The sequence below is a fragment of the Trichomycterus rosablanca genome, chromosome 6, assembly GCF_030014385.1.
Source record: "Trichomycterus rosablanca isolate fTriRos1 chromosome 6, fTriRos1.hap1, whole genome shotgun sequence".
Taxonomy (NCBI): Eukaryota; Metazoa; Chordata; class Actinopteri; order Siluriformes; family Trichomycteridae; genus Trichomycterus; species Trichomycterus rosablanca.
Genome location: NC_085993.1, coordinates 23497738 through 23512174, shown reverse-complemented (window position 1 = coordinate 23512174; position 14437 = coordinate 23497738). Strand labels below are relative to the sequence as shown.

At 39.0% G+C, this 14437-nt stretch overlaps 1 protein-coding gene across 1 annotated transcript in view; it reads right to left on the bottom strand.

Annotated features, from left to right (window-relative positions):
- The window catches only part of mmp24 (matrix metallopeptidase 24), a 46151-nt gene extending 38545 nt beyond the window's left edge, over window positions 1-7606 (bottom strand). The window contains exon 1 of the mRNA XM_062997556.1: window positions 7481-7606. Within this exon, the coding sequence (XP_062853626.1) occupies window positions 7481-7606 (126 nt within the window). The remainder of the gene's footprint in view (window positions 1-7480) is intronic.
- Window positions 7607-14437: the final 6831 nt, after the last annotated feature.

Below are 14437 nucleotides of genomic sequence, written 5' to 3'. Positions count from 1 at the left end.
AAGGTGGGGGGTCAGCCTGTCAGTGCTCAGACCATACGCCGCACACTACATCAAATTGGTCTGCATGGCTGTCACCCCAGAAGGAAGCCTCTTCTGAAGTCTCTACACAAGAAAGCCCGCAAACAGTTTGCTGAAGACATGTCAACAAAGGACATGGATTACTGGAACCATGTCCTATGGTCTGATGAGACCAAGATTAATTTGTTTGGTTCAGATGGTCTCAAGCATGTGTGGCGGCAATCAGGTGAGGAGTACAAAGATAAGTGTGTCATGCCTACAGTCAAGCATGGTGGTGGGAATGCCATGGTGTGGGGCTGCATGAGTGCAGCAGGTGTTGGGGAGTTACATTTCATTGAGGGACACATGAACTCCAATATGTACTGTGAAATACTGAAGCAGAGCATGATCCCCTCCCTCCGGAAACTGGGTCGCAGGGCAGTGTTCCAGCATGATAATGACCCCAAACACACCTCTAAGACGACCACTGCTTTATTGAAGAGGCTGAGGGTAAAGGTGATGGACTGGCCAAGCATGTCTCCAGACCTAAACCCAATAGAACATCTTTGGGGCATCCTCAAGCGGAAGGTGGAGGAGCGCAAAGTCTCGAATATCCGCCAGCTCCGTGATGTCGTCATGGAGGAGTGGAAAAGCATTCCAGTGGCAACCTGTGAAGCTCTGGTAAACTACATGCCCAGGAGAGTTAAGGAAGTTCTGGGAAATAATGGTGGCCACACAAAATATTGACACTTCAGGAACTTTCACTAAGGGGTGTACTCACTTTTGTTGCCGGTGGTTTAGACATTAATGGCTGTATATTGAGTTATTTTGAGGGAAGAATAAATTTACACTGTTATATAAGCTGCACACAGACTACTTTTCATTGTGTCAAAGTGTCATTTTGTCAGTGTTGTCCCATGAAAAGATATACTTAAATATCTGCAGAAATGTGAGGGGTGTACTCACTTTTGTGATACACTGTACCTGCTTCATATTATCCTTATAATACTGTTTTTGTCTTTTATTTAGATTTTTGGATTGTATTTTTGATTTAAAAATATATAATATACTGTATGTAATTTTTTTAAAATAAAATTTCGTATCAGTTCCACTTTATTCATGATCTTTTCCAATTCTTAAATTCCTTACTAAAGCATGTGTTAAAAAGCACTAATGCTGAATAAATTGAGGATAAGGCACTGGACTAGTAATCAAGAGAGTTGCTGGTTTGAACCCCATAACTGCCTAGATGGCACTGCTGGGTCCCTTAACAAGACACCTAGCTGCATTAGATCCCAACTGTTAGTCATATTTGATAGAGAGTGCCTGCTAGATGCTAAAAATTTTAATATTTTTTAACTGTTAACTCAGCCTCATATTCTAATAATACCATATATTATGTACACTCAGGTACACTCAGGTATATCTGGATTCTACTGACAGCTAACTGCTTAGTTAAGTTATGTAATATTAATGAATGTTAAGACTTAAGCTATTCATGATTTAAGAACACAGCATTCAATCTTCTGACATGGTTTTGACATTTTAGAAAATGCTGTGCATTACTTGACACTAACATCTTCGTATAATGTGCTTCACCTACATTGTATGTATGCATATATTGCCCATTGTCATGAAATGCTTTGAGAAGCTTGTCATGAGGCATATTAAGATCCTGCTGTCCCCCTCAATTGACCCACTGCAGTTAGTATATAGTTTCAACCACTCAGCTGACAACCCAAAGTCACCACACTTCATCTGGCTCTTACACATCCAGACAAAAGGACACATATGTTAGAATGCTGTTTATAGACTTTATAAACTCAGCATTCAACACCATCATTCATTAGCACCTGATTGGAAAGCTGAGTTTGCTGGGCCTAAACACCTCTCTCTGCAACTGGATCTTGGAGTTCTTAACTGGGAGACCTCAGTCTGTCCGGATTGGTATTAACAACTCCAGCACCACCACACTGAGCACCGGAGCTTCTCAGGGCTGCATGCTCAGTCCATTGCTGTTAACTTTACTGACTCATAATTGTACAGCAATGACACAACAGAGAACTAGTCGGCTCCTCCAAGAAGATCAAGAGCACTAAATTCCCTGGTGTTCACCTGGCGGAGAACCTCACCTGGACCCTCAACACCAGCTCCATTACCAGGAAAGCCCAACAGAATCTCTACTTTCTAAGAAGACTGAGGAAAGCTTATCTACCACCTCCCATCCTCACCACATTCTACACAAGAACTATTGAGAGCATCCTGAGTAGCTGCATCACTGTCTGGTTTGGGAATTGCATTGTATCCGACCACAAGACTCTCCAGCAAATAGTAAGGACAGCTGAGAAGATCATTGGGGTGTCTCTTCCATCTCTCACAGACAATTACAACAAATGCTGCATGCGCAAAGCTCTCAGCATTGTGGAGGACTCTTCACACTAATCACACTGACTTTTCACTTTCCTGTGCTTGCTGGACTGCAACAGTTTTTTTCCACAAGCCATCAGACTCCTCAACTCAAGCCTGAACTGATGGACATGGACACTTACGCACACACTCATACATGGACACACACACACACACAGCTGACAAAGTCTTGCTCCCTGGACTCTGACAGCTCTAAAAACACATTTGACTACTCAGTGACTGTATTATTACTTGCATCTTTGCACAGTATTGCATTTTGCACAATTTTGCATTTCTGCACAATTCTTTAATATAACTGCCTTGATATTTACTCAGTGCCATGTACTGGCCAACACTACACTTGTCTTTTGTCCTGTATTGTCTTTGGTTCCGTCCCCTCACCTTTTAGGCAGAATGTGCCTTGTAGTTATTGTAGTTACTGTATTTATAGTACTGTTTTTTTTAATCTGCACTGTGTATATTGTCTTGTTTGCACTTGTGTTCTGTGTTGCACCCTGGTTGTGAAAAATTTTTGTTTTGTTTCAATATGTACTCATTTACAGCTGAAATAACAATTAAGCGTCTCTTGAATTCTTTTGAATTTGAAATATTTTCATTTATTATTTTCTTTATCATTTTACAACCCAACCACCACAAACCTTCATCACACGTTAGCCACCTAAAGGTCTGAAATAAAGTGATAAAAGCTACAAAATGAAGCAGTACAGAGAAAACTATCTTTAAAAAAAACAACAACAAAAACAAAACTGTTTGGCAACAGCATTTTCCATTTCCATCATTTACATTTACATTTTAATCAATTACAGTAGATACTTGGGTTACGAACGGTTTACCATACGAACATTTTGGGTTACGAACGATCTTTTTCAACTTAATGTACAAACAAATTTCAGATTACGAACCGAAATTCGCAAAACATGTGACGTCTCGAACAAGTTGACTCAGACTGTCTCTCTCTCTCTCTCTCTCTCTCTCTCTCTATATATATATATATATATACAGTGGGGCCAAAAAGTATTTAGTCAGCCACTGACTGTGCAGGTTCTCCTACTTAGAAAGATGAGAGAGGTCTGTAATTTTCATCATAGGTACACTTCAACTATGAGAGACAAAATGAGAAAAAAAAATCCAGGAAATCACATTGTAAGATTTTTAAAGAATTTATTTGTAAATTAAGGTGGAAAATAAGTATTTGGTCAATAACAAAAGTTCAACTCAATACTTTGTAACATAACCTTTGTTGGCAATGACAGAGGTCAAACGTTCCTGTAAGTCTTCACCAGGTTTGCACACACTGTAGCTGGTATTTTGGCCCATTCCTCCATGCAGATCTCCTCTAGAGCAGTGATGTTTTGGGGCAACACGGACTTTCAACACCCTCAACAAATTTTCTATGTGGTTGAGGTCTGGAGACTGGCTAGGCCACTCCAGGACCTTGAAATGCTTTTTACGGAGCCACTCCTTTGTTGCCCGAGCGGTGTGTTTGGGATCATTGTCATGCTGGAAGACCCAGCCACGTTCCATCTTCAATGCTCTCACTGATGGAAAGAGGTTTTGGCTTAAAATCTCACGATACATGGCCCCGTTCATTCTTCCCTTAACACGGATCAGTCGTCCTGTCCCCTTTGCAGAAAAACAGCCCCAAAGCATGATGTTTCCACCCCCATGCTTCACAGTAGGTATGGTGCAACTCAGCATTCTGCTTCCTCCAAACACAACGAATTGAGTTTTTACCAAAAAGTTCCATTTTGGTTTCATCTGACCACATGATATTCTCCCAATCCTCTTCTGGATCATCCATATGCTCTCTGACAAACTTCAGACGGGCCTGGACATGTACTGGCTTAAGCAGGGGGACACACCTGGCACTGCAGGATTTGAGTCCCTCTCGGCGTAGTGTGTTACTGATGGTAGCCTTTGTTACTTTGATCCCAGCTCTCTGCAGGTCATTCATCAGGTCCCTCCGTGTAGTTCTGGCATTTTTGCTCACCGTTCTCATGATCATTTTGACCCCACAGGATGAGCCCCAGATCGAGGGAGATTAGCAATGGTCTTGTATGTCTTCCATTTTCTTACAATTGCTCCCACAGTTGATTTATTCACACCAACCTGCTTGCCTATTGTAGATTCACTCTTCCCAGCCTGGTGCAGGTCTACAATTTTCTTTGGTCTTGGCCATGGTTGAGTTTGGAGTCTGACTGTTTGAGGCTGTGGACAGGTGTCTTTTATACAGATAACGAGGTCAAACAGGTGCCATTAATACAGGTAACGAGTGGAGGACAGAAGAGCTTCTTAAAGAAGAAGTTACAGGTCTGTGAGAGCCAGAAATCTTGCTTGTTTGTGGGTAACCAAATACTTATTTTCCACCATAATTTACAAATAAATTCTTTAAAAATTCTACAATGTGATTTCCTGGATTTTTTTTTCTCATTTTGTCTCTCATAGTTGAAGTGTACCTATGATGAAAATTACAGACCTCTCTCATCTTTCTAAGTAGGAGAACTTGCACAATCAGTGGCTGACTAAATACTTTTTTGGCCCCACTGTATATATATACAGTGAGCGGAGAGCGGACAGTGTTTTTTCAGTAATATCCAATATTAAAATGGCCTCAAAGAAGCTGCACAGAAAGTGTAGTGGTGAAAAATTGAAAAAATCTATTACTATCTGTTGTTGTATAATTACTCCTGCCAGGAGCTGTCACTGTGTATCAGACAGAGGGGACAGTGAGTAAGAGAGAAGAAGGAAATCACTGAGTAAAGTATTCTTTCTTTCGTGCAATTACAAAATACAACACTATTGAAATAAAGAAGGAAATAATAGAGAAATATGAGAGTTATTGCTGTTTTTGGTAGATACATTTTATAAAGAAGAAGAAAATGTATTATGGTTTATGGTACAGCACACGTACTGTACTGAAATGTGATGTATGTGTTTTATGTACAGTACTACTGTGTATTGTTGTTTATTATTGTTTATTACAGGAATATCTATTCTATAATTTAAGATTTAAGGGAAATATACATATTTATACGTATTTATAACAAAAAAGACCATTTAAGACATTAGAAAGGTTAGGTAAGGGGGTGGTTTGGGAGGTCTGGCACGGATTAATTCTATTTACATGATTTCTTATGGGAAAAATAGGTTTAACTAACGAACATTTTGACTTAAGAACAGCCCTTTCGGAACCAATTAAATTCGTAAGTCAAGGGTCTACTGTACTTTATTTAAAAGACACATTTTCATATTGTCTTTGTAAGACTGAGCTAATAACTTCTACCTTTGCCAAGGGTGTCAATATTTCGAAAGGTTACTTTAAAGAAATATAGCCACCTGTCAGTAATGTGGTGGCATGGTAGCACGACTGGCAGAGGGGCTGCCAAATGGATCTGGTGACCTAAATTTGTTCCTGACCTGTGTCTCTTGGCACCTGTCCTAGTTTCTTCAGGTTGTCCAGTTTCCTCTCACCTCACAACAAAACAAAAACATGCAGGAGGTCATCTGCCTTCTAAAAACTGCTGATAGAGGTGTGTTTAAGTGTAAGTGATCAGTCAGTGATTGTGAAAGTGTGAGCAACAGATTGATGCCCTGTCCAGGGTGTGTCCCTGCCTTGCACCAAGTTACGTACTGTAGTCATGGCAACCCTAAACTGGATAAAGCGTTTAGTGGAAATGAATAAGTAATACAAATATGTAAGTAATAAATTAATAAATATCAACTGTGTTCATGAAACCGGAAGTAGTGACGTCTCCTAGGTGTCATTCTGCAAAACACAGCAGCACCAGCAACAAACAATAACAAGCTTGTCTATAGCTCAATTTTCTGCTCCACAAATACACCAGAAAAATTTATATTTTATTGTTTAGCACAGCAACAACAAAACTATTTCATCATTTATAATGGTTATTGGTTAAAAATACGGCTGTTTAAAGGGGTTAAGTATCAGTAATCAAAGACAGCAGGGCGCCATAAAGGTAGCACGCTGTTTTGTCATCCAGTACAGTAATGGTGAATTGGGACGCAGCCCAGCAGCGTCGGCGCAACCGCACCATCGGTATAAATTATGAAGGATATATTTAGAACGGACACAACAACACTGTCCCACACAACGAAAAACACACTGTGTATTCTCTTTTACATTAAATTAACCGAATAACCTTGTGTATATGGTTTAATTATTCAATAAAAGAACTGATATCTGATCTCAAATACAATTTACACCCTGCAGGTCATACTGGTAGCCCAAAACAATACGTATTCCATTTATTTATTATGTTTTTAGAACAAGCAACAATATTACTGTATATAAAATACAAAATACAACCCTGTAACGTATTGTACAAACTGTAATACAAACTGTAAACATCAAACACTAAAATAAATTGTACACATCATCGGAGTCGAAGGCTTCAAAGTATATATATATATATATATATATATATAAAACGTATTATATTTATAACATCGACATTACAAATCTATTCTAACACATTTATCCAGTAAAAAGAGACCATTATATGTACAAAATTTTTTTTTTAGGGAAATGCAAATGTAATGTCTTACAATAATAGTGAAAAATACAAATATACTCTAAAAAGTAGCTTTGGCAGAAAGGGGAATAAGGGCATTTTTATGATAGGCTATCACTATGTGAATGTAGTGCGCATCCAGCTGCTGTCTATGGTAAATAAGAAAATAACATTAAACAGTTCGACAATAAGCACAAAATCTCACTTGTTTTTCAAACATTTGTGTATGTTTGTGTGTTTACTCAGTTGGTACGTTGGTTAATGTCTATATGTTTGTTTAATAGAATAGGTTTTACCTCTGTACCATGATGTACAGTACAATACAATACAAACAGATGAGATACAAGCTGTATATAACAGGCATCACCGCGCATTTTCCAGGTTATTATATAAATACAATACAGGATTGATTTAGATGTATTTATTTATTGAATGTCGGGTTCTTAGAGATAGCTGTAAATAAAAGAAGGCAGCCGTGTGGTGAGTGCAGAATGCGCAGAGAGCTGTTTTTCTCTCCCACTCACCTCAACAACGAAGCTTCTCTCCTCTCCGCACACAGACAGCACCCAAAACACTGCGTGAAAATAGCAGGTTTTCCAACACAACCGCGGGAGCCCAGTCCTTTTCCCCTTCGCTCCCACCCCCGCCATGACTGTCTCCCCAACAACTGGCCCTCAAAATCCTCCAGTTCACGTCTATTGTTGCCCTTTATAGACTCTTTATGCCTTGGATTATTTGTCCAGTCCATTCATTTATTCCCACCGACCAGCTGAAACTCGGTAAACTATTGCGCACGCGCGAACTACCGGGCGCGCGCCTCGGTGCTATTATAATTGCGCGTGCGTTCTATTAAAAGGCGCTGGAAGTATGATATTTACGTGTGAATATGAAATGTTTTTACCATAATAATCTGTATTTAAAATAAACAATAGTTTAAGTATTGAAAAGTATGCTTTACTCATTCCTTAGTTTATTTACCGCAGGATGGTAAAACCGTTGTTACCACACATGGTTATCATCCCTGACAGCTTGTTCCATTACAAACCCAATTCCCAGAAATCATTTTGTAAAATATAATAAAAACAAGAATCTGTTATTTGTTATAAGTAATGATTTTCAATGATAAACTTCATTGTAGCTTGATTCTACACTCACTGTCCATTTTATAAGCTCCACTTACCATATAAAAGCACTTTGTAGTTCTACAATTACTGACTGTAGTCCATTTGTTTCTCTGCATGCTTTGTTAGCCCCCTTTTATGCTGTTCTTCAATTGTCATGACTCTCCCAGGACCACTACAGAGCAGGTATTATTTGAGTGGTGGATCATACTCAGCACCACAGTGGCATGGTGGTGGTGTGTTAGTGTGTGCTGTGCTGGTTTGAGTGGATCAGACACATCAATGCTGATGGGGTTCTTAAACACCTCAATGTCACTGCTGGACTGAGAATAGTCCACCAACCAAAAATATCCAGCCAACAGCACCCCATAGGCAGCGTCCTGTGAACACTGATGAAGGTCTAGAAGATGGCCAACTCAAACAGCAGCAATAGATGAGCAATCGTCTTTACATCTACAAGGTGGACCAACTAGGAGTGTCTAATAGAGTGGACTGTAAGTGGACACGGTATTTTAAAACTCCAGCAGCGCTGCTGTGTCTGATACACTCATAGCAGCACAACACACATTAACACACCACCACCATGTCAGTGTCACTGCAGTGCTGAGAATGATCCACCACCTAAATAATACCTGCTCTGTGGTGGTCCTGTGGGGGTCCTGACCATTGAAGAACAGAGTGAAAGCAGGCTAAAACAGTATGTAGAGAAATAGATTGTCTACAGTCAGTAATTGTAGAACTACAAAGTGCTTCTACATTATAAGGTGAGCTGATAAAATGGACAGTGAGTGTAGAAACAAGGAGGTGGTCATAATGTTATGCCTAATCGGTGTAAGCGAGTTTGGAATTTCATACCTGCAACACAAACACAACAGAACAAAAGTTAACATGGGGCAAAGTAAGAGTAAAAAGTTAACAGAACATTTAAGTTTTAAAACATTCCACTATAAACAGGTGAATTGGTAACAGGTAAGAGATAAAATGAGAATCCACAAAAGTCTTGGGTCATGGCTCATGAGAGAATTGTCAATCAGTACAAAAAGAACACTTCTCAATGCAAGATTGCAAATAATTTCTCCATCGACCATACATAACATTTTGAAAAGATTCAGGGAATCCAGGAAATCTCAGTTCAACAAGGCAACAAACCACTGTTAAAATGTGCATGATCTTTAAGCTCTATGATAGCATTGCATGAGAAATCGTGATGCCATCTTGTCTTGGGAGCACTTCAGAAAACAAAGAAAAAGCCCAACATTAATTTTATGCAGAAATGCAGTTATTTGGGCTTGGACTTATCTTAGATGGACTGAAAGAGAGTGGAAATGTGTGCTATGGTCAGATGAGTACATGTTTGAGCTTGTTTTGGGAAAAAATCCTAAAGTCCTAAGTGCCAAAGACAAATAGGACCATCCAAACTGTTATTAGCAAAAGGTGCAAAAGCCAACGTGTGTCATGGTTAGGGCCCTACTAAATTCACGGGAAAATGTGCTTATTTTCACGGATCTAATTTTTCAAAAATCACAGATTTCATGGATTTATAAAGAAAAGTACCACATTTCACGGCAATCATTAAATAACACTTATAAATTGAATGATAGAATAAATGGAAGCTACAATACACACAGCACAGCCTACCTTAACAGATACGTAAATACTCGTCCATGTCTTGGCCCCACCACCCCTCCACATATCCACAGAATAGGTTGGGAAACTCAGTTACCCGAGTAGTCTTTTTAGCTGCTTTAGACTTCGATATCTTGGACATCTAACCGATTGCTAGTGTAACCGAGCGTTTTTAGATTTTGCTGAGTTTATAAAGAAGAAAATAAACTGTACATAGACAGTTACAAACTATCGGGAGCATGATACGTAACTACCTTGTTCTTTTGAGGCACAGCACACAGATGATTATGTGTGCAGAGAAGCACACTTTTCCTTTGACTATGAAATCCCCAAAGGGACAAAATACACTCAACATGTAAACATATACATCAAACATTGTCAGCACACTACACCACAGAAAAGTCTTTTATACTAACATAATTGCCGTATAATTGCTAGAACTGCCTCATATTGCATATTGCGCTTAATATTTTATATGCTATGTGAACAAAAAATTTTAAATAGCTAAACACAAACCTTACATTTTCAATTTTACAGGAAATTGAATATTTCACAGGAAACGGCTTTTTACGGTCTGTGACACGATTTTTATGGTCATGAATTCGGTACGGCCTTAGTCATGGTATAGGGGTGATTCAAACCTCATGGCATGGTGACTTGCATATGTGTGAAGGGTACCATTGAGACAGGGTATACTAAAGCAATAAGCCACGAGAGGCTGTGCGTTACTGTGATTTTAGCACGGGGAATGACGTTTTTGAAAACTTCTTTCCCGTGCTAAAATCATAGCAGTAACGCACGGTCTCGAGTGGCTTATTGCTTTTATAAAACGGCGGTCAACATAAAATACAATAAATACAACAATGTTTAATTCATAAATGTATTTATTGTGTATAAACTTACAATAAAGCATTCTTCCGCGACACTAGGCAACATGAGGGCAAACATAACATTAACTTTTTCTATTCAGTGGCGTATTAATATGGAATGATGTGAGGTGCTCATAGGTGTGCGTTTATCGGGGATTTTACAACGGCTTCGAACGCGGCTCAGCCAATCAGATTTTAGGACCGGAACTATCCGTTTTATAATAGGATTTTAAAGAAATATATGCTGCCATCAAGGCAACGTCTTTTCCCTGGAAGTTCATTATTATTTTAGCAAGACAATGCCAGGCCTCATTATGCATATGCCAGAACAACATGGCTTCATAGAGCATGTGCTTAAATTGACTGCCTGCAGTCCAGACCTGTATCCTATTGAAAATTAATGGTGCATGATAAAGAGAAGAATCAGACAAATTCAGCGACCTTAAGCTTGGTTAAAGGCGCTATATAAGTTGAACTTATTATTATTATAACATTGAGCGCATACTGTTGAGCAGCTAGTATCAGGGAGAGAAAATTCACTTGCAAAAGTACAACAGTTAGTGTCCTCAGTTCCTACTACTAAAAATCCTATTAATAGGAAAGATGATGGAACACAGTGCTAAACATGCCTTTTCTGTTTGTAAGCACAAACACCTTTTACAGCTGATATGTCAAGTGGAAAGTTGACAGGGACAATAAGGTCCTTCATTCTTATCAGCGGGGTCCCCTTTCTTGTTTCGTGGAGAAGTCTGGCAATTTCTCTTAATTTTTAAAGGATATAGTCATGTTTACTCTGATCTGATCCCATTCGCCTAATTAAATGTTCACCCACTTGCAAAATGCATCTGTCATTTTTCACATTAAGTAAGACTTCAACACTGGTGTAGTGGAACCGCTACTAAAAATCCACCAACCAGAAATTATTTAAATTTTCTCATATTATGGACCCTCCACTTGCATTCCAAAGGACTCCACACACTAGAGTCAGTCTATTTTCAGGATTTTATGACGACTGAAGGAGGATCTCAACCTCTGCATCTTGAACTTTAGTGACCACAGATCTGGGGTCTGAATAATAACATACCCAAGTTCCAAAATAAATCAAGCCAGGTTTCTAAAGACAATCATTTATTCCAATGTTTAAATACGTATGATTATTATTCCTATAGCTGTTTTCTCTGTAATTCCTTCTTGTTCACTTTGTTTATTGTTTTTTGAATCAAAACATAACGTTATATAGCGGAATTATGTTATGCCCAAAAGCCATAATAACAATATATGAATGTAGAGGTGCATTTCATGTCTAATCATGTGTCTTTTTGTTAGAAATGTTACTGTTCAGACTTCGAAATCTTGGACATCTAACCGATTGCTAGTGTAACTGAGCATTTTTAATTTATAAAGAAGAAAATAAACTGTACATAGACAAACTATTGGGAGAATACTTAACTAAGCCAGGTCTAATTCTTCTAAAGATACTCATTTATTCCACTGTTTTGATATGAATAATTATTATTCTTAGAGCTGTTATCACTGTAATTCCTTCTTCATGTTTATCCTTTCCACTTTGTTTATTCTGTTTTTAAATCAAAATACAGTGTTAGGAATTATGTTATGCCCAATAGCCATAATAACAATATATGAATCTACAGGTGTATTTCATGTCTAATCATGTATCTTTTTGTTAGAAATCTTACTGTTTATCTCGAAAGGTTTTAATAATGATCTCCATGTAAAGGACATTATATCTTATACATTATATCTGTTTAATCTATACATAGATTGGTATTTTGACTATTTTTTAAGTCAGCCTGTAGTAGCTTGTATTAGGAATTAACAGTTAGAACCCATACGTTTCTATGTACACACACAAGCCAGAACCTTATGTCAAAACTAAACCTATAGCACCACCTAGCGACCATAAGTGGTTCATTTGCATGGTGGAAACCAACAAAAGAGTTTCCGTTATGTGATCTTGGAAGAAGTTTACTTCCCATTGGCTACAGCCACCGAAAATCACACCTCTCAAAATAAGTTGAAAAGAGGCAAGACAGCTGCTTTTTTGGTGGAAACGCACTGAACCGGTTCAAAATCAAGTTTGCTGCAGAAAATCAGACAATGGCAACCACAGACTGTTAAGTGGCTGAACTTGTGTATCAATCAAGAATGGGTAATTAGTATACTCAGTTCCCAAACAACTTGAAAGTGTAAAGAGCTTCATGGAATGGGTTTCCATGGGTTTCCATGACCGAGCAGCTGCATCCAAGCCTTACATTACCAAGCGCAATGCAAAGCTTTGGTAGCAGTGGTGTAAAGCACGCCGCCACTGGAGTGGTTCTAGAGAAGTGGGGACGTGTTCTCTGGAGTGACGAATCATGCTTCTCCGTCTGGCAATCCGATGGATGAGTCTGGGTTTGGCGGTTGCCAGGAGAACGGTACATGTCTGACTGCATTGTGCCAAGTGTAAAGTTTGGTGGAGGGGGACTATGGTGTGAGGTTGTTTTTCAGGAGTTGGGCTCGACCGCTTAGTTCCAGTGAAAGGAACTCTTAATGCTTCAGCATACCAAGAGATTTTGGACAATTTCTCCCAACTTTGTGGGAACAGTTTGGGGTTGGTGCCTTCCTGTTCCAACATGACTGCGCACCAGTGCACAAAGCAAGGTCCATAAAGACGTGGATGAGCGAGTTTGGTGTGGAAGAACTTTACTGGCCTGCACAGAGTCCTGACCTCAACCCGATAGAACAACTTTGGGATGAATTAGAGCGGAGACTGCGAGCCAGGCCTTCTCGTCCAACATCAGTGTCTGACCTCACAAATGCGCTTCTGGAAGAATGGTCAAAAATTCCCATAAACACACTCCTAAACATTGTGAAAAGCCTTCCTAGAAGAGTTGAAGCTGTTATAGCTGCAAAGGGTGGGTTGACATCATATTAAACCCTATGGATTAAGAATGGGATGTCACTCAAGTTGATATGCGTGTGAAGGCAGACGAGCGAATACTTTTGGCAATATAGTGTATTTCCAGAAATTTCTTTATCCAGATTAACACACCTTCTTGTCAGCTTAGATTTTTACCGTCAGAGAACTTGGCATGCCCTTAATTTTGGATATTATTGCTTTAGCGTCATGGCTTCTTAATGTTTGACATGGCCTGCCTTACAGCTCTTTGAGTCATTTTGCAAGGCTCAATTTATTGGCAATACAAACTGAAGCCACACCTGACCTACATTTGTATTATTATAATAACATTTATTCATTTAAGTCTTGGCAATATGATTACAAAATACCATCTGAGAGTTTGCATGTGAGAAGGAAATGAAGCAGTGTCCACACCAGCCCTGGCCCAGAGACTAGGAATGTCAGGCAGCCAAATAAGGTTGCTTTCTGAACACCTAATGAAGTAAAAGTCAGTGGTGTTTACCCAGTAAATTACAACCAGTATATTTCCACAAAATGTTTTAGAACTGACTTCCACATTACAAACAGGTCAGAATAAAGTACACCCTGTCAGGTAGCTTAGTTTGGAATTCCCAGAGACAGCTTAGCAGAACCAGTCCACCCACTGTAATCTTTTTTTATTTTTAAAACAGCAATGTTCCTAGAGAAAAGCATTAACAGTGAAATAACATGCCAAATTCCACATACACAGTATTCTGACTGAATGTTTGCCAAAAGAGCCGAAAAGCAGCAAGACTTCCTGCTACACCACATGCCTAACACCAGTCCGTTTTTCTGCTGGTGCATGATGCCAGCACACTTTTTATAAATTTACATTTTAACACATTTGTTGACAAGAGATCCTCTGCCTATCTTTGATCCTCAAAAACTCAGTCTTCCATGTAGTATGTATATTGTTCTAAATCA